General features: G+C 29.0%; 1 protein-coding gene across 3 annotated transcripts in view; it reads left to right on the forward strand.

Annotated features, from left to right (window-relative positions):
- Positions 1-9,951, forward strand: part of LOC142329811 (integrator complex assembly factor Brat1) — a 69,295-nt gene extending 59,344 nt beyond the window's left edge. For all 3 annotated transcript variants that reach the window (XM_075374653.1, XM_075374654.1, XM_075374655.1), the window contains 3 exons: positions 4,019-4,283; positions 5,736-5,981; positions 7,949-9,951. In XM_075374653.1, coding sequence (XP_075230768.1) covers positions 4,019-4,283; positions 5,736-5,981; positions 7,949-8,260 — 823 coding nt within the window. In that variant the 3' untranslated portion in view covers positions 8,261-9,951. The remainder of the gene's footprint in view (positions 1-4,018; positions 4,284-5,735; positions 5,982-7,948) is intronic.
- The last annotated feature ends 10,481 nt before the right edge of the window (positions 9,952-20,432 follow it).

Below are 20,432 nucleotides of genomic sequence, written 5' to 3' on the forward strand. Positions count from 1 at the left end.
AGACCCCTGGAAATCTTCCTTGACAAGGCAAGAAAATTTTTTTACTATTACAAGAAAAGTGTAGCTGTAAATGATGACAGTATTGGAAAATAGAAATAGGTTCCTGTTAGTCAATAAAATAGTTTCATGGCTTTTACTTCCATTTAAATATATATTTGTGTTTGCAAGTTATTAAAAAATGTACATTTCTGCTCAGCTGCTCCTCATATTTAGTAAAAAATGTAAATAGATTTTGTTTTTTTAACTATTTATTTGTAAAAATATTTATGTGTATATTTTAAACTACCGAATTTCCATTTTATTTTATTGATTATCAATATTAATAAATTACCATAAATCAAGTCATAAGACTAGGTGATTAGTATTATGCAGCATAGCAACATACTGTATTACCTTACCAGAAGCAGTATAATAAATTTGGTTTATCATGTGTCCTTTCTGCATTTTTGACCCTAAAAATTTTATTTTGCAGTTTTTAAAGTTCTAATAACATTTATCTAAAAATATTTGAAGTAAACTTTTTTCTTCTTACTCAAATAAGTTAATCAAAATAATTAGCCAACTTTATTTATTTTATATTCTGTAATTGTCATTTATCATTTAATGAAAACTTATCTTTATAGTTTATTTTTAAAGTTTCATTGAATGAATCATCATGATAGAATTATAATCCTAGTGAATATTAATAGATGCAAAAAATTGAATTCAGTAAATGTATGGTTGAGTTTTTGCTTTGGCAGTTGCATAGTTGCTAATAAATGTAGTAGCCTGTTCTGCTGAATGTAAATGGCATATAGAATGCATTATTTCACATCAGAAAGGGGTCATTAACTGTCATAGTCTTTCTTATAGCTGTGATTGATGCACGTTAAACATCTGAGATGCAAAAGACACCACATCAGTTGTTTTCTTATAGTTGTTTATTTTATAGTTAGTCAGTTAATCAGTGTGTGGTGAGCAGATTGAAATTGTTCACTCGAGTCTGAATATCACCTCCATTTTGGTGAGCTTGGGTTACTAGTATTCAACCATATATTTGGCTTGATAAAGAAGGAAACCACTTAACCCTTTTAGTAAGACTTGCATGAAATTTTGTGTTTTTTGAGAATGGAGAATGACTGTCATTTTTGGAAACTACTTGTTACTCATGTCAGGTAACATATGACTACTATGATTGTAATACTTGACTATACACTTTTTCATGTTTACATGTTTTTCATGTTTGTATTTTTCAGTGGTTCTACTTTTCTTTAAATATTACTTATTTATATTTGTTCCTCTTTGAAACCAGACAACAGAAATATTTTCACATAATGCCAGCACAATACTTTAACCAAAGTGAATTCACTTTATTATGCTATCATTGCCAACCCATTTAAAAGCCCTTCCCATGAATTAATTTAAAAGATTTCTTTTACAAAATCAGTATTATTATCTGGATCAGTTTTTAAATAATGTTTATAAAAAAGGGATTTTTTCTGCATCTTTGATTAATGTACAGAGTGGTACACAAAATTATCCAACATTTGTTTTGGCAATTATTGTGTAGGTAAATGTGTTTTATGTTGGCAAAATGACAGCACTTCATGAATATTAGTTTCTTCTCTTTTTGAGTGTGCTATTTGTGTTTCATTCCAAAATGACTGAAAAGGAATACTGACTGTTGAACAACACGTAAAGACTGTGTTAATTTTTAATGAAACAAAAAGTGTGATGCTTACACAAAGATAGTTTCGTGCACGTTTTCAAATTCGGTGGTCACCCTCATTTAAAACAATATGTAGACTTTAAAAATTTAATAGTGGTGGTTCAGTATTTGATAGTAAGCTCAAAACAGCCTACTAATGTTCATTCTCCACAGAATTTTGACGCTGTCAGAGCAGTGTTGCTGAGGAGCACTGGCAAATCAACAAGAAAAGCAGCAGCACAACTTTGGATTTCTAGGCGATCAGTACAGTGAATTTTAAAAACTGATTTGCATTTGTATCTACAAAATAACAGTGTTGCCTAGATTAATGGTTGACAACAAACATCAAAGAATGGCATTCACTGAATGGGCTGTAAACCAAGACATTAAACAGAGTTTGGTTGTCAGATGAGGAACATTTTCACCTGGAAGGGGTTGTTAATAAATTGTTGCATTTTTTGGGCTTCCAAAAATCCATACGTGCTTCATGAAAAGGTGCATCTCGCTCCAAGAATTATGGCACAGACCACTATCTCACATCATGGGGTAATAGGACCATTCATTTTTGAACAGACAGTGAACAGTGGACATTATCTAAACTTGATGCGTAATAATTTTGTTCCTCAGTTTTTGCAAAAGAGTTTCAGTTAAAAAATGAGTGGTTCATGCTGAATGGATCCAGCATGAACCACTCGTGGTTGAATCCAGGCCACACACAGCTGTTTCAGATTTCTGCATGAAACTTTTAATACAAATGTCATTTCAAACCGATTTCCAATTGTTTTCCATGGACGGAACTTGCCGTCGAACAGTCTTGATTTGAATCGTGATTATTTTATTTGGAGATTTCTAAACGAAAAGATTTTCCTTAAATATCCTCGTACAGTGATGGAACTGCGAGTGAGTACTGATCATCGAGGCGTGCAACAAGATAATCGAGGATTTGTGTCATAAAGTTATTAACAACATAGGAGTTCGTGTTGAAGTTACTAGATATGATGGTAGTCATATTGAACATGTGATAAGCAGAAAATAATCTCCAGGTATATAGTAAACATGTATTTTACTTTTTTATATTGTGATTCAAATTAATAATATATTTTAACAATACCAAATGTTGGATCATTTCATGCGCCACTCTTTATCTTTATAAATAATAAGATTCATTTTTAAATAAAAAAAAAACTGAAAAATACAAATAAACTTTATTACTTTTGTCTAAAAACTACATTTATTTACTACTTTACATAACTCCCTTCATCTTCAACACATTTTTCATAGTGTTTATCAGATTTTTCATTCCCCTTCAAGAAAAGTTGGCAGTGAATTAAACCGTGCAGTAATGCCATTTTTCAATTCATCGTCATTTTCAGTTGCCTCTGTCTGATTTGCCACTTGTGGTCAGGCATTGTCATTCAAAGTCCTGTAGGATAGCATCCTTGTTGATTGTTTTTTTATAGCTCTTCTGAGAATTTGTATCGTTTTGCAATATGGCATTTACAGTAGTTCTCCAATCACTAGGTTTGGCAAGCAAGACACCCTTTTTATCCCAAAAAACAGTAACCACAAGCTTCTTTACCAAATGTTCTTGTTTGAACTTGGTCTCTGAAATGTATGTTACCATCAAACCAACCATTACTTATCTCGATGTTTGTATAAGAGATTCAGGTTTCATTTGTGGCAACCATCCAACTAAAGAATTCTGTACTGTCATTTTTATAACTGCAAAATTTCATGTGCTGCTGCAAGACCTTTTTCCTTGTGTATGTCTGTGGATATCTTTAGCACACAATATTTTTATAGCCCAATTTTGTCAGTTAAAACTACTTCATAAATCAAAGATGAGGAAACATCACAGACAATTGTGACACAGTGAAGCACCGGTTTTCTCGCTTTGGCTTTTTCAGTCAAATCTTCTATCACCAACAGCCAGTCGCTACATTCTTAATCATGAATGTTCATTCTTCTTGAAATGAACAGCAACACCATCTTACATCACTCATAATATTCAGCACATATTACAAACTTGCGTGTGAATTTCAGTCACGAGATTGTTTTTGCCACCACAAAACAGATTACTCATTGTACTTCACACTCAGAATAACAAATTGCAGCTTTCATTATAAACATGAATATAAACAACTAATAACAGAATGACTGAACTATTTTCACTAACAGCTGACTGTCAATTTAAATAACCAAATGCAATCTGTTTATTGGCAGCAAATTCTTAGTTAATGAACCTTACTTTAAAAACATGCTTGATATCTAATGTATTTATAAATTTGAATGAAATCTTTATTTAACTAGATTAATTTTTTTTTATTTCAGTTCTGAGATTTTACAAACAAGAGTTCATGAACAATTACTTAAATCAGCAACATGTGATTTACATTGGGAAGTTAAAATTAATGCGTTAACATTTTGGGATTCTGTTATTGATCATGAAACTGCTAATCAAGGAATGATTGATGGTGATTTTCCAGCTGTTACATTTTCAAAATCATCACGGAAGATAGTTACATTAACACCACCTGAAATAAAAAAGAGGTTAAAATTGGTTCTTGATGAATTACAAAGAAATGGTTGTCTTCAGGTATGTTGAATCTATAAAAACATCTTTAAAATCTATTCATATTGTTTTGCAACAATTATAAATTGTAGAAACCATTTAAGAATTCTTTATATTATGATTTGCATTATTTTTCCTTGACTACATTAAAAGTATGCTACATCCACTGCTGGAAATCAAAGCAGTTGTTTTCAGTTGATCTATAACTGATAGGTAGTAGCAATACTAATATATATATTTTATGCAGGTAACTCTTAGAGCTCATTATTACGATGTTTATTGTATCATGTACAAGTTTTAATAAAACATTTTTTATAGTTTGGCTATTTATATAAGAAAAACAGCAAATAGTGACCAGTTACATTTCCAGTAGTAGTAGGGAAATATAATACATAACTATTAAAAAAAATAAGAAACATCGTTATCAAATCCACTAATAAATTAATAGTGTAACTGTGATAAAACAGTACACAGATATTCTTATACTTGGATGAAATATTTTTTTTAATTTATTACACCAGAAATTGTTTATAGTATAGATATGATTTTAATTACAATTATTTTTACATCATACTTTTTAAGGTTTAAATATTTGTAAGGTGCATACTTGGATTGTAAAACTTGTGGAGTTAATTATTTTTTTGTAATACTCTATACAGATGGATGTATAGAGTACACACTAACTTATTATTTTATCTATATCTGAATTTTTAAAAAAATTATTATTTTTTTTTTTTATCAAAAAAGAATTTCTTTATATTAATGTTGTACAAAACAGCATTTTAAGAGATTGGATTTATGTAAGATACCAAGAAATACAGTTAAAAAACTGAATTTTTCTATTGAATACAGTAGTAAGCCCTTGTTTAGTTTTATTAAGTTCCAGAAAAGATTGACTTCAATTCGCCCAGGTTTGCCTTTTAGAAAAGTGGGGATGTTATTAAAATATGCCATTGTATATCAATGAAGCAAAAAGTGTATATCATATTCATGTTGTTTATTACAAAAGTATTTAAGTATTTTTATAGTGAAGTAGTAGGATCTTTATTATTGGTCTGAAGGTTTTGGGATCAAATCTCAGTCAGACTTGGCATTTTCCATATGTTACAATTATTTCATGTCACATTCTCATGGATAATCCTTGTTCATGCGGTGAATTAATCATACAACAAAATAAATAATAAACAGTTCTTGGTTTTTCTTCTTTCTCTGATTTCACTAGCTTTTGTTTTTTAATTCCTTTTCAATTTGAAGGTAGAAGAACTTCATCTGTTTTTGGAATTAAATTTACAAAAACCAGTTATTAAAATATTTCATCTCATCAGGAAATGTTATAAACAGATTTTGAACATTTGTGTAGCGGAATGTAATTTATGAATGTTTTGGTTATGTGTAGTTAAAATATGTTTACATATTTGTGTTTGTGAACATGATTATTTTAAAAAACAATGAGTAAATCTATTTATGAATTTTTAGGTATTATGGACAGCATTAAATGATACAAGTGATTTAGAAGTTGCTAGAAAGTCTGTGACAATTATATCAAAATTATTACAGCTTTTACAACAATATGGTGTTGTAGAGGAAACTTGTGGAAGAGCAACAACTTTACCTGCTTTATCTGTTACTAGCATTGGGCATTCTGAAAACAACAAAAATGAAAAAGTTCTGAAGAATATCTGTATTGAGGAAGATTATAGTTGTAACAGCATAAAAGATATGGTGAGAACTTATTATTATAACACATCTTACACATCCTCTAAATCTTATTTAAATGTCTATAAAATTGAGTTTTAAAATTGAATTTAATTTTGCACATAAAAGGTCTGTTCAGAAAATAACTGAACATTTTTAATTACGTGCCAACAGAGATATTTAGTGATGTGTGGTTGGCAGCTTTGTGTTCTGCATAACCTCCTCTATTACCACATGTTCTTGGGTTGTTGATATCTCATTTAGTTTTATGTTATTGTTATTTGAGTGCAATGTGTTTAAGTGTTAGTAGCAATTTTTGTAATTTGCAATTTTAGGAGCAACAATACAACATAAAACTTTGCATAAAAGTGGAGAAAACTTTCACAGAAACATTTCAACTTTTGAAACAAGCTTACAAAGAGATGATGCTGTAGGTCATACGCATTGTTACAAATGGTTTTCATGATTTAAAAGTGGTCATCAGTTAATTGAAGATGACCCTTGACCAGGAAGGCCTTCGACTTCAACTGATGACACCCATGTTCAGAAAATCAATGATCTGGTACATACAAATCACTGATTGACTGTCAGAGAACTTGCAGAAAAGGTTAGCATCCCAATTGGATCATGCCATGATATTTTGACTGAAAAATTGACAACGCATCAAGTTGCAACAAAGTTTGTTCCTCGTTTGATGGCCAAAGAGCACAAAGAACATAGAATGGATGTTTGTTGATGATGGGAGATGAGACAAAAGTTCAATCATCACAATAGATTGGCAATGGACCTCCATGCCCAAGAAAGCATGTCAGTCTCGATCCAATGTCAAAATGAAGCTCTTCAATTTTAATGGAATTGTGCATTTTGAATTCTTGCTTCAAGATGAAACAGTGAACTGTGAATATTATCAAGGCATTTTACAATGGTTACGTGAAGAAATCCGCACAGAAGAGACCAGAGTTGTGGCAAGACAACTCATGGTTCCTTCACCACAACCATGCACCCTCAGTTTTGTCAAAACTGCACCCTCAAGTTTTGTTCCAAAATTAGATGACTGTCCTTCCTCAGCCTCCCTACTCACCAGACCTGACTCCTTGTGATTTTATCTTATTTCCAAAATTAAAATCTGTGATGAAAGGATGCCGTTTTGTCTATTGATGACATTAAAGCAAATTCATCATGGACCTTAAAGGCCATTTCAAATGAAGCTATCCTGGACTGCTTCGCAAAGTAGAAATACCACCGGAAAAAGTGTGTGATTAGGAAGAGAAGTATTTTGAAGGGGACAAGAACCAATTAAATCTGTAAAATTAATAATAAAGATTAAAAAAGTTAAGTTCGGTGTTTTTCTGAACAAATCTCGTAAATAGCATGATGCCTAAAATTAAAATTTGAAGTTTGGATACATTCCTTGAGTGGGTAAATGTATCTCTGTACTAATTTATTTTTATTGAACATGTCAAGTACTTTGTAATTTTTAGTTTATAAAATATATGTGTTAGATTTTTAGAAATAGGAGATCTGGATTTTTTTGCATGTATATGTTGGAGGAGGGGAAATCTGTAGCTGAAAAGATATATTAAGAAGTTTCTTATGTCTGTTACATGTTAAGAACTACTGTTACATACCTTCTGTTTGATTTAAACTTTGTATATTATTATGTGTGGCACTAGAGTATTGGTGAGAGTTTATAATGGTTGTAACTGGTCTACCTTTTTATTTCTGTTCAGTATTTTCCTTTATTTCATGTATAACTGTAGAAAAAATGACACATTCAAAGATAATAATAATAATTCCTTATTTAAATGAGAAAAAATTAAATTTTTGTTCATATGAAAGATGTGAAAAGAGGCTTTGTTTGACATTTTATCTTATAAAGAATTAATGTGTTATTTTATAAGATAATTTATAAGTGCTACTTAAATCTTTTTTTCCTAAAAATTGTTACATATGCTTATTGTACTGAAGTTATTTTTATGCTTATACTTTTATAGAGTGCTGCAGATGATGTTATTACATCGATAATGAATTCTCAAGATATTGAACTACTTTCATCTGTCTATTGTAAAGATGACAAAATTGTTGTACATGAAGATAGCAAAGAATCATATATAGAATTTGTTACTGTCAATGAATTTATTGAAAGAGTGTCTACATTAAATTTGGAAAGTATTATTAAAGTAAGGAGTGACTGGTTGAAGGCTTCTGATGATTTAGACTCTCTCATTGATGATATATTAGCCGTAGTTAAAAACGATTTTGATGTTAGTCTTGATAATAATGTCAATGCAATGGATTGCTATTAGGTATTATTAATATTACTACAATAATAGTAACGATGATATCAGTGGTAACTCATCAGTTGCAGCTTGCAAATTTCTTACAAAGGAAAGGCTGCGAGTCAAGAAAGTTTTATTTGTTTGTTTTGTATATTACTATATACCTTCAATATGTATATATGTATACAATCAAGTAGCTAACGAACATTCTCATTTATGTCAATCAGTTTATATTATGTTTTGTTGTATTTTAGTGTATGATGACATAAATATTCTGTTTAAGTGTTTGATTACACCTTGTTTGTTACTGAAAGTTTTCTGAGATGAGTGTAAAGTAGAATTATGCTTAATTTTTTTTTAAGGGAGTATAGGTTGTTTAGCTGTAAAAGAAAACATCACACTACTGATATAGTTTTAATACGTTAGAAAATAAACACAAAGTATCCTCCAGCCGTGAAACTGCTAACTAGTGATTATTGTTTATTAGAAAGTGGTGAAACTCGTAGAAAGAGATTATTATTATTATTTTGATTACTTACTGTCCATTCAGCAACGTGGCACTGAATTTTTAATTAACTGAAGTTTTGTTTTTTGCATTAGAGATAATATAATGCATTCAAATGAAACAACTAAAGATAACTACTGATCGATTCTATTCATCAAATAAGGCATTCACTTGTTACAGCTCCAGATTTCATGCATTTATTTGCTTATGTGATTATTTGAAAATGTAATTGTGTAAACAATCTTAATTATTTGAAAATTATCTGTGAGTTTTATAACCCTAATGTATAACTTATTTTTTGTTTGTATTTATTGTTAAAATTGTTGTTGAAATTCTTCAATACAGTGTATAGTTTTCAGAAAATTAATAACAAATCTGTTAACAGTAATTGTAAAATATTTGCAACCATTTTGAAACAACATAGTGTAGAACTCTGGTTAACTGGAATAATGTGTACAGACTTTCTTTATGTGTAAGCTGAACTTTTAGAAAATTGATCTCCAAGTTAGGTTACAGGTTAAATACACTGAAACATGATAAAATTACATCTAACTTTAATGCTAAGTAATCCTGTACCATTCTCAGTCTACTCATTAAGCTATTTTGATTGGTTTTTTTCAGTAATTTACTTCTTGTTAAAGTTTGAAAACTAGAGAAAATGCATATGGAAGAATAGAAAGCATATTCAATCCCAGTTAATTGTGGCTTTTCAGCCAATTCCATATTTCTATATAGTTATGTGGAAATGCAGCTATGTGTTTTGTGTATTTATCTATATAAAAATATAATATTGTAGTTTGGGTTTTGCCAAGCTAGGTAAGATTCTTTGGTTGTAATATTTGAACTAAGTGAAAAAACAATATTATTTCACTATCCAACGTACTAGATGGTATTGTACTTTTATTTTTTTATATATGTACAAATTTGTAAAATAAATTTTTTTTATTAGGTAATATAGTACTGTTATAATGTGTCTTAACATTATCATATCTCATTCCTGTATCTTAAGTAAATAATTTTGTTTAATTTTATTAATATTTAATAGAATTTATATTTGAATTAAATAAGCTGTATTTCTTTGTTATCTGTTTTTATAATACTATTATCTGTAGTAGTTGTCTCTATTGTATTTTTATTTGTGTAAAAATTTGTTTCTGTGATGTCCTGTATAGTTATTATTTCATTTAAATAAAAACTTCAGTATATTTTTTAAGGTAGGTTTTCTTTTCTTTTACATTTATGTTTTACCTTTTACTAAACTATTTTTCATTCATTAATTCGGATAAAATTTTATAACATTTTAAACAAAATTTTAAACCAAAATTTTAAACATTCAATTAATTTTTATCGTATAATCAATGTTTTTGTTATCATTCGGATGTCATAATAACTTTGCTTATTTTAATGTTTATTTGTCATAACACTTTTAGATTGCAATTTTTTTCCTTCTTCCTTGTTGACACAGAAAACAGGAAATATAGAGATCAAGTGGATTGTAACTGCGTACTGGATGGATATTTGTCTGGTTAACAGTGATATAGTCATCCTCAAGAAAGAAGGAAAAATCTGCAGATTGTTGAAAGCGTTACTTAATTGGTCAATAAAATAGAATTGGAAAACTTTGTATGAAGACATAGAAGATTGTTGCATTTACACTAGAATAAATTAAACAATGAGAAATTTCAAGAAATTGCAAAATTCTGCACTTCAGAATCAGTTGCTGCTGAAACATAAGTTGAAGAAACACCAAATATAAAAATTATAGATTAGTTTGTTCGTAAAAACCTCAATTACAACCCAGTTTAAAGCAAATAATAGAATTTTAGAGTTGTTTTCTTGCCACCAAGAATTGCTAGAAGAAGAAGAAAACAAAAGAAAAATTGATTACTTCATATAATTATTTTTAGTAGAGCCCAAACTATCAGCCTGTAAGTTTTATATTTTACCAAAAGATTTAATTTTATTATATACAAATTCATTAATTGTTTGTATTTTTTTTTTTTATGTTTACTTCTTATAGCCATTTTTATAAGTGGTATGAAATTGTACATTTTTTAAGATTAGTTTTTGATAAACAGTGACTCAATTCGTTGTTTTTCTATTTCAGCATTTCCAAGAAAATAAATGTATTTAATATGTACTCTCAAAAAAGAAGAGATTCAATAAACAAAAGGGAATTATGTAAAAAAAAAAAAAACTATCTTTCATAGCACTGTTTGATTACATAACATAACTTAAAAGCTAAACTTCTTATTGTTGTAGTTTAATTATTGGCATATTGAGCAAACTTAATACAAAGCAAAGAGATCTGAATTGAAATTAGATTAAGGAAATCACTTTATATTGGTCAATTTTGACAACAATTGTAGTTTTTAATCTTTTAAGTTAAATTTTCATAATTCATAAATAATTATTTCATTTCCTCCAAATTACATATTTTCTTGTCTGTAGAGGTTACGTTTAGTGAACATGTTTTACACTTTGGTTCCAGCATACATGACTTTTTTCTCGGACAACAACGATCCGTGTTGAAAGCCGAGAAGGTTTCTTAAGTTTCATAACTCATGCAAACAAATTACTTTACAGCACATAATAGTAATTTGTTTACATCATGTCGGAAATAAGTATCTGAGCCAATTCATAGTTAACAAAAGACACATACATGTGTTTAATAGATGATATACATGTCTCAGTATTTACCTGGAAAAATCAAGCGAAACAATGTTAAACCTTGATCAAAGGCATATGAGAAAATATAAAAAAGTAGGTTAAAACCCGTATCAGTTAACTGAATTTAAACAATGTATATAAAATATTAGCAAATTAAACATTTAAAAATTCTAATAAATCAACTCAAACGTCATTAACAAAATAAATATTGCTTTTGTGGGAAAAATCTTTTAAAATCTGTGTGGTGAAGTGGAATTGTCTTGGCCTTTCATCTGGAGGTGCCGGGTGCAAATTCCAGTCAGGCATGGCTTTATTCATACACTACTTCCATTTCTATATCCCACACACAAGTTTTTAGCCGATGTGATGATATCATATTAGTGATTTATGAAAAATGGATGAAAGCATAAGATCCTTTCTCATAAGTATTTTTTTAATAATAAGTATGTGTGTCTGCCCTGTTCTTTCATAAAGTTTCTGTTTTGTGCATTAATACATTTTTTCTAAATTGTATTAATGCACCTTTTTAAAAGTATCTATAGTTCTCTAGCTTAGACCTAAAAGCCTTCTTCTGTAAGATAACCAACTCTCTGCTATAGAATAGGAAGAGTATTATAGGTTTAGGATAAGACTTAAAATGTAAGTTCAACATTTAACTCTCCCTGTAATTAGTATTGAATCACCACCAGAAGGTAGTACTAAAAAATTGTATCTGAATCTTTGATAAGATTCAATGCAAATATTGTTCTTTGTACTGCTGTTGTGATAATCTTAACAGAAAATTTGCCGATGTTAGCTTCATTTTCATATAATTTTACGTTAATTCCAAAAAAGGTTTTCATCTTTGCCAATACTAAGATGAATTTGTTGCAAGAAATTTTGATATCCTTTTATTATATCTTCGTTTTTATTTTTTTCACACAAAATCAATAGTTTGCATTACAGTTTAAACAATTTTTTTCTTACATACAGCATTGTCATCAGCATAGTAACACTATAACTGTATCCGTATAGTTTTTTTGGGAAAATCATTCATGAATAGCCCTTGACCTGTTACTGAACCAAAAAACCTCTTTTTTTATTGGGATTAGGTTTTACCTCACAAGGCTTGTCATTTCTTGTGGCGTGATTAACTTCCACCATTTGACTACTTTCATCCAAGTAGAGCTTTGTTCTACTGACTCACAGGACTTACAGCTTGAAGATAATTAAATTGTGGTCTTAGATCTACTAAAGTTAAAGAATGAGACTAGTATTGATGTTCTCCTGGTTTCAAATGGTACTGCTGTTGATCACTCAGTATTCCATACTATTTCAAGCAGACAGAATTATCAACAAAATGAAAATGTAAAATATTTGAGAATTTAATATTTGTACTTTGCATAAGCATAAGTGAAAGATACATCTGGAGTAATAGTTGGCTTGTGATTTCTTTTCTAGAATGTATTATTAATTAATTTAGCAGTATCCTGTACAAATATTCTTGAAGTTTTACCATCTGAAAATCAAAAGTATAGTTAAATGAAAACAATTTTTTGTATATTAACAAATTATTAAGCGTTTCGTACTAATTAAAAATGTACATTTTATTTCAACTGTTATACAATTTTAGGATTAAAAAATTCCAGCAGCAAGTATGAGTATATACATATGTATGCATGTATATTGATATTCTTTATGCTTGATATAGGCAGACTAAATGGACCGATCTGTATGAAATTTGGAACAATAATTTATAAATATACTAGTGGACCCAGCAATGCTTTGCTATTGCTAAATCTAAGTGTAAGAATTAAATTTTGTATTTATTTGACAAATTATATTACGAAAATATTAAAATATACAATATGGATTCACTATCAATTTTCTTTCTTTATTATACCCCCAAAATGTGTACCAAAGTCAAAGATCACCAATCTCATTACTATATAAATCATTAAAAAAAAGTACATAAATAAATAACCTAAAACTTCTTTTACTAAATTTAATGTCATACATATCAAGAGATATCATCAAAATCATCATCTATATCGATTGGTGTTTATATCTTTTTAAATTTTAAATGTATCTTACAAATGGTTTTCAACACACAGAACTAATTACATGTAAACACTTCCAGGAGAAATCATAATAAATTGTGAAATTTTCAGCAAAATCAGGTAAGTAGTTTTTGAGTTATTAGGACACAAACAAAACAAAAATTATCTTTTATTTATATAGATGGGGCATTAATGACATTTAGTTTTGTTAAGAGATGTACAGATATCATGAGTCCTGTATTTCAAAATTTTACTCAAAAGTGGTCATATTTTTTAATAATAATAATTTAATGCCCCGTAGATTTAATTTAAAAATGGCTCTTAGAATTTATTTTGTCATTTAAAGTCCATAAGGACTAGGAGCAAAAAAGTTTTTTCTTCAGTCTTTATAAACATTTTTTCATTTTTGTAAAAATCTCTATTTGGCTGAAATAAGTCATATATTTAAAAAATTTACGTGATTTTATTTTGAAGTTAATCAATTAAGAGGGATAATATATATACGTAGGATTAATTATTTAATTCTGTGTTTTTAAGTATTTAAATGAAATATCCATGATTTAATTTCAGCACTCTTGAATAGTATTATTTAATGGTATATTATATGAAGTTGCAATGGAATCATAGAGTGTAGTGTAACCTGCTTTTGTTGTGAAATCCTTTTTCAAAAATGATAACAGATTTGTAATTATTAAGCTTGGAATTTGAAGACAGTTCAGTATTCATCATATATTCTGTTCCACCAGTCTTTCTTTTTAAGTTTTTGGTTAAAAGTTTTGAAGTTACTGTTATACATTAAATACAGAACATATTCATGCTTATTTGTTATTGTTATACTGTATGAATATATATAAATCAAATGTATTCAAATTAATAGATGAAAAATGTCTCGGTTGATACATTCAAATTTGTCCTTGCCAATCTTTTCACTAAAAAAAATTTAACACTGAAACATGACTGTACATAAATTATTTTTTACATTTGTTAGCTTGCAAATATTCATTTAGTTTAACCGATTTTAATGGTTTATTTTGTTGTTGCTATCATATAACTACGTTTTACTACAAGTGATATTTACTGTATTGCATTATATTCTCTGTTTATTTACATTTAGCTATAGAAATATTTTTTCTTGATCCCAATGGTAGTCATCTTTAGTCGATCACCCTGTTTAATTAACTGTGTAATTAAGAATATGTATACACCACTTCACTGAGAAGGCATGAATTCATCATCAATAGTATATATTTTTTATAAAAACAATTTGCTTTTTTTAATTTTGTCACCACATAAATTTAACCAAGAATCTGAAATTTGTATCTTTGAAGTACATAGATTATACAATTTTATTTAAACATTGTAAATAAAAAACAAAAAAAACATATTTTACTACTTATTCCTTGTTCTTAAGTGGTAATATATTCATAAATTAAAGTTTCTTATTTTTATGATATGTTTATCATTCTACTGATTGTACAATCTCAAAGGACTACGTAAAAGCCAATAATTATAATTCTTTGTCTTCCATTCTCTCCTCTTTCATTTTTCAGACTGCTGGCTAATTTCTGACAATAACGTTCAAAAGTAGAGGGAAAAAGAAAAAAGGAAATTATATAGGTAGGAGTAAGGTTAGGGCATGATATTACCTAAAATGGGTGAGGGGAGTCAAATGATCTTACTGGTTGGATTACAAAATCCATTAAGTGGAATGATAAATAAGTATCTTACCACTACCTGAATAAAAATATGTTATTTCATATAGTGGTAGATAATATGTCATTAAATGTGAAGTATATCTAAATATATATGTCAGATTTATAGGTTTTTGTATACTTGAATAGTTATTATTTTCTACAAATATAGTGATTTTTATAACATTTTTAATTAAAATATTAGAAAAATGCAATTTATTTTTATGCTATGAAACAAAATATTTCTGTCCTTGTTTATCTTTTAATGAGTACTTACAGTTATACAGGCCCATCTTTGTGCACTCAAGGGTGTTCACTGTACCATATCTCCTTAACTCATATTATATTCACCACTACCTTGACGCTTCTCTTTTACCTGTTGGCTTTTTAGTGTTTAAAAACAAAATTAATATACTATAGTATGTGCACATTTTAAATTACAGTTTTAAATATACATAAACAATTTTGTTTTTTAATACGTTTATTTCAGATATATTTTCATTAATTGTATGATTAATTTTTCTTAAGTGTTTAGCACATTGTGTAATGGATATTAAGTTTTGTTTCAGAAAATCAAATTTAATATGTACAGGTTATAAATGGAATTTAATTAGTGCCCCATTTGTTTTCTGATAGCTAAATTAGAATAAAACATTTTTAGGTGGCCTGTGAGTCTCACTCTAAAATGGTATAGTCATTTTCAGGGCAAAGAAGTATTAACTATATATATAAATAAACTTGAAAGAATGTTAAACAATTAATATGATAATTATAATACAAATAATTGATTCTAACATTTCAAACAAACCAATTTTATATCTTCATAAATATATTTCTTGACTTAACAAAATGAAAACATTTATTGCTAATGGTCTTACCATTTCCATATGCTTCTTGCTGAAATACTAAGCTTTTATACAACTACTAGACAAAACTAGTGTGGTACGTGTAACCAATTGGTGCTATTGCACCATTGTATAAACAAAAGATATTGATTTCCTTCAGAATTTTATTTCTTAATTATTCAATTATTTTTGTTTCATCTCTTTATGATGATTGTTGCAGGAAATCATATCTTTCTCAAACAGTTATTCCCAGTTCAAATGAAAGCTAATTATTGATGTTTTTATCAGTAAACTGTTAATTATGCATTCACAGGATGTACTCTTCATCCTTTCTCACATACAAATAATTCTTAGAATCTGAATACATAGTTTTTAAAAATATATTTTATATTTTCTTGATAACAATTATGATAACTAATTTTATTAACAATCATATTTTTTTAATTTTTATTACAATATTTTATAACTGATAAAATATAATTTGTGCAAAATATAATTATTTAGAAGAAATCATTTTTTTTTAATACAACTGATCTTTTTAATTTGAAATATTTTTTTACATTTTGTTCAGATCATGATTTTCTATAAGTTCACTGTCAATCATTCCACTAACCAAAATAATTTAATTAATTAACGTTATTTATGAAAGACTACTTTAATATAAAATATGATTTAAAAAGTATACAAAAAGTTGTCATTTATTATATTTGAAACGGTGCCTGTTGATAAATATAAGGTATTGATTTCCTGCAGAACTCCATTTCTTGTCTGTCTTGATCATTCAAATATTTTTATTTTATCTCTATGTATTTAAAAGAATTGCAATTTGTAATTTCAGATTAGAGTTCATTGTTAAACCTTCTTAAAAAAAGGTGTTATTTAAGTTGTATAGTCATGAATCACAAGTAGTTTTCCATTATTTTTGTTTTATTTTTTTTTTTTAGTAGAGTTGTATTATACTCGCAGACTATTAGATGAAATTATTGGGTGTGTCTACTTTAAATTCACACATTAAAAGTTAGTGTTATTAACAAAAATTATTATTTTTGTTATTATGTATTTTGTTTCAAAAAGATTACAATGAATTATTTAAATATTGATGGCAGGAACATCATCAATAATAACATTTTTTTTTATTCGTTGTACTCCTTTTTTTCATAGATTTATAAATTAAAAAATTATAAGTAATTGAATGGAATTTATATTTTGATAATAATATGCTAAAAATTTACACTCAATGTACCAAGCCTATAAGCCTGTTACCTATTCTGTCAAAAATATTTGAGAAGCTATTTCTTTGGTGACAGAGCCTAGTGTAGAACAAGGATATATTTTTTCCTGCTATCAGTTTGGCTTCCGAAGTGTCATTCTACTATTGACATCATACATAGGATTGGGGTTGTTAATTCATCAGATGCTTGGAAAAGAGGAAATATTACTCAGTGGCCGTTATGGATATCCAACAAGCCTTCAACAAGTTCTGGTCTGCTGAAAACAAGCCTGCTCAACCATTTTTCTTAGTTCTGCGAGGCTATCTGGATTGACATTTTTCTCAGGTTAAGTATAATGAGGTAACCCACCGGGTTGGTCTAGTGGTGAACGCGTCTTCCCAAATCAGCTGATTTGGAAGTCGAGAGTTCCAGCGTTCAAGTCCTAGTAAAGCCAGCTATTTTTACACCAACTTGAATACTAGATCGTGGATGCCGGTGTTCTTTGGTGGTTGGGTTTCAATTAACCACACATCTCAGGTATGGTCGAACTGAGAATGTACAAGACACTTCATTCACACTCATACATATCATCCTCTGAATTATTATCTAAACGGTAGTTACCGGAGGCTAAACTGGAAAAAGAAAGAAAGTATAATGAGGTATTGTGTGGGTTCTTTTACACTTGAGTCGGGTGTTCCTCAGCTCAGCTTTTGGATCTGTTTCTGTTTTCACTGCGGACCTTCCGACTTCGCACCATGTCACTGTTGCTACAATTACCATGTACATTGCAATTCTGGCTTTCAGTTATGAAATCGATGACAAAATCAAATCATGTAACATATACAATAAAGTAAAAACTGCCCACGGATCCACCTATACAATGTTTACATCTACATGGTGGTTGTGTCTGCATCTGGATCGTCATTTAACGTGGAGGATTCATGTGAGGGGGAAAAGAAAACAATTGAAGCTTAAAGAGCTATACACAGTTGCCAGGCAGGAGATCGCAGTTGTCGTTATCCAAATTATTCAGAAATTCCAAAACAAAGTAGTGAGAAGCATAACAAAGGAACCGTGGTTTGAGACGAATAGCGAGATTCATGAGTAGCTGGATTTACTGTGCATTTGTAAAGAAATCCAAAGGTTTGTTTCAAAATACAAATTAAGGCTAAACAACCATATGAATTATATAGCTGTGAACTTTCTAAACAATAGTGAGATGTTAGGTGGCTGAAACAACTGGCTGTATTGGATCTGAAGACTGAGATACTTGGGGTGGAACTTCATCCCTTGAGGGTTGTGCATAATCTCAATTTTTTTGGAGATCTAGTTGATTATGCTGGTTTTACTGTTTCCATTCATTTTTTCTGTTTTCTTGTATTAATTGTAGTACTGCTTTTTTAATATTGTTATATTTATTTTTTATTGTGTATTCATAGTTCTGTTCTTTGGACTTAATCACTATAAATGCTTTCTTACAAGCACTATATATGACTTTCGTATGTGTTTCACAGAAGAGTTTTGACCCACAGAAGGGTTTTGATGTTATAAATAAACATGGCATAGTTGTTAAGGATTTTATGACAAATAAAATTACCAAAGTTTGACATAATTTACAAATGAAAACAAATTTTTTCGTATGAGCATTTTATTTAAACAATACTAATTGGTACACCCCTCAATGTTCATAATTCAAGTCTTTCAGAAGTCTTATGTTCACACTGAATTTTCATACCCAGGAGAGTCGTCATTCTTTTGTACCAGATGATAATCCTTTTTTAAATATATCTGCTGCCTGTTTTTCAGATGGAATGTAGTAAAATATAAGTCTTCCTTCTTTCACCATTGTTAAGGTATGAAATCAAGTTTACTTTTTATTTATTCTTGTAAGAGTCCTGAAACTCTGTAATTTTCTTCTTTTTCACAGAATAGATAGTGTTGTCATGAATTGTTCAGTTCAGTTTAGATTGAGAACATATTCATTCATAATGTAGAATCCTATCATTAACAGTCATTTTTTTATTTTTCAATTCAAAGATGGTATAATTCTATGCAGCATAGTTTATATCCAAAATGTGTGTTAAATTTTCATACAGGAAATTACAGGGCACAGGGCTTCTAAACATTCTACTCATTTAAGGGTTGTGGAAATAAATATCAATCAACCTTAAAATATGTTTTTTACATTCCTTTAAAGAATGAATTTTGTGTGATGTATTAGCCATGCAAATGAGCATGACAAGCTTTGTGTAAAAATCTTCTTCACATAATAGTATCTAGTTTTCATTTATTGTGGAACAACAGGTTATTTGTAAGTTTAGTAGCATTCTGTCTATTAAGAGAGTTGACTTTAAATTGACATCAATTGCACCAACTTCCTTTAACAAGATGTCAAGCCAAACCAACCGTTTGGTTGCCTCTGGTGCAACAACATACTCAGCTTCCATAGAAGAAAGTGATACACATCTCAGCAATTTACTTTTCCACACAACTGGCCCACTACAATATTTAAGTAGAGTTTCACTATTCGATCTTCTAGTGATAGTCACCAGCTATGCATGCTGTGATTTGTCTATTGGTTGTTTTATTATATCTAATGCCATCATCAGGATTAGATTTCAAATACCTGAAAATTCTTTTAACCAAATTAAAAAGGGCGTTTGTTGGTTATTTTGCTCTAGATGCGATGTTCAAGGTAAAATTTATTTATTTATTAAAATTATATAGCTTCAGGCACTTTCTTGTGCCTGAAGCTAAATAATTTTAATCTTCCAGCCATTTCCCAGCAATGTTCATAATTGGAGATGAGACGAATGTTTCCAGGTTCCTAACCAGGTTCAATTAGTAAAAATAAAGGTTACAATTACTAAACTCATATTTTTGTAGAATTATCTTTGCATATACTGATTGGTCGATCTTTATAAATTTGTCTGTTTCAGTCATTTTTAACCCAAGATAATTTTCTACTTTATGTGATTTTAATTCAGATTTAGAATTTAACTTTGTGATAAGGCTCATGCTCTTCAAAGAAGGACCCAAAATGAGACTGTCATCAACATGAAAAACTATAATGATTCATACAAGAATCTGCCTTGCTTTCTTCTGACCACACTGCTGTAAGAAATTTTTTAGGCACTTTATGTCATCAATTTGGAGCTTGTTTAAGGCAATACAAACTTTTTAGTAGTGTGCATAGCTTTTGTGTTTCATGCTCAAATTCTTGAGCTTGTTCAATGCT

The sequence above is a fragment of the Lycorma delicatula genome, chromosome 9 (genome assembly GCF_047948215.1).
Source record: "Lycorma delicatula isolate Av1 chromosome 9, ASM4794821v1, whole genome shotgun sequence".
Classification (NCBI taxonomy): domain Eukaryota; kingdom Metazoa; phylum Arthropoda; class Insecta; order Hemiptera; family Fulgoridae; genus Lycorma; species Lycorma delicatula.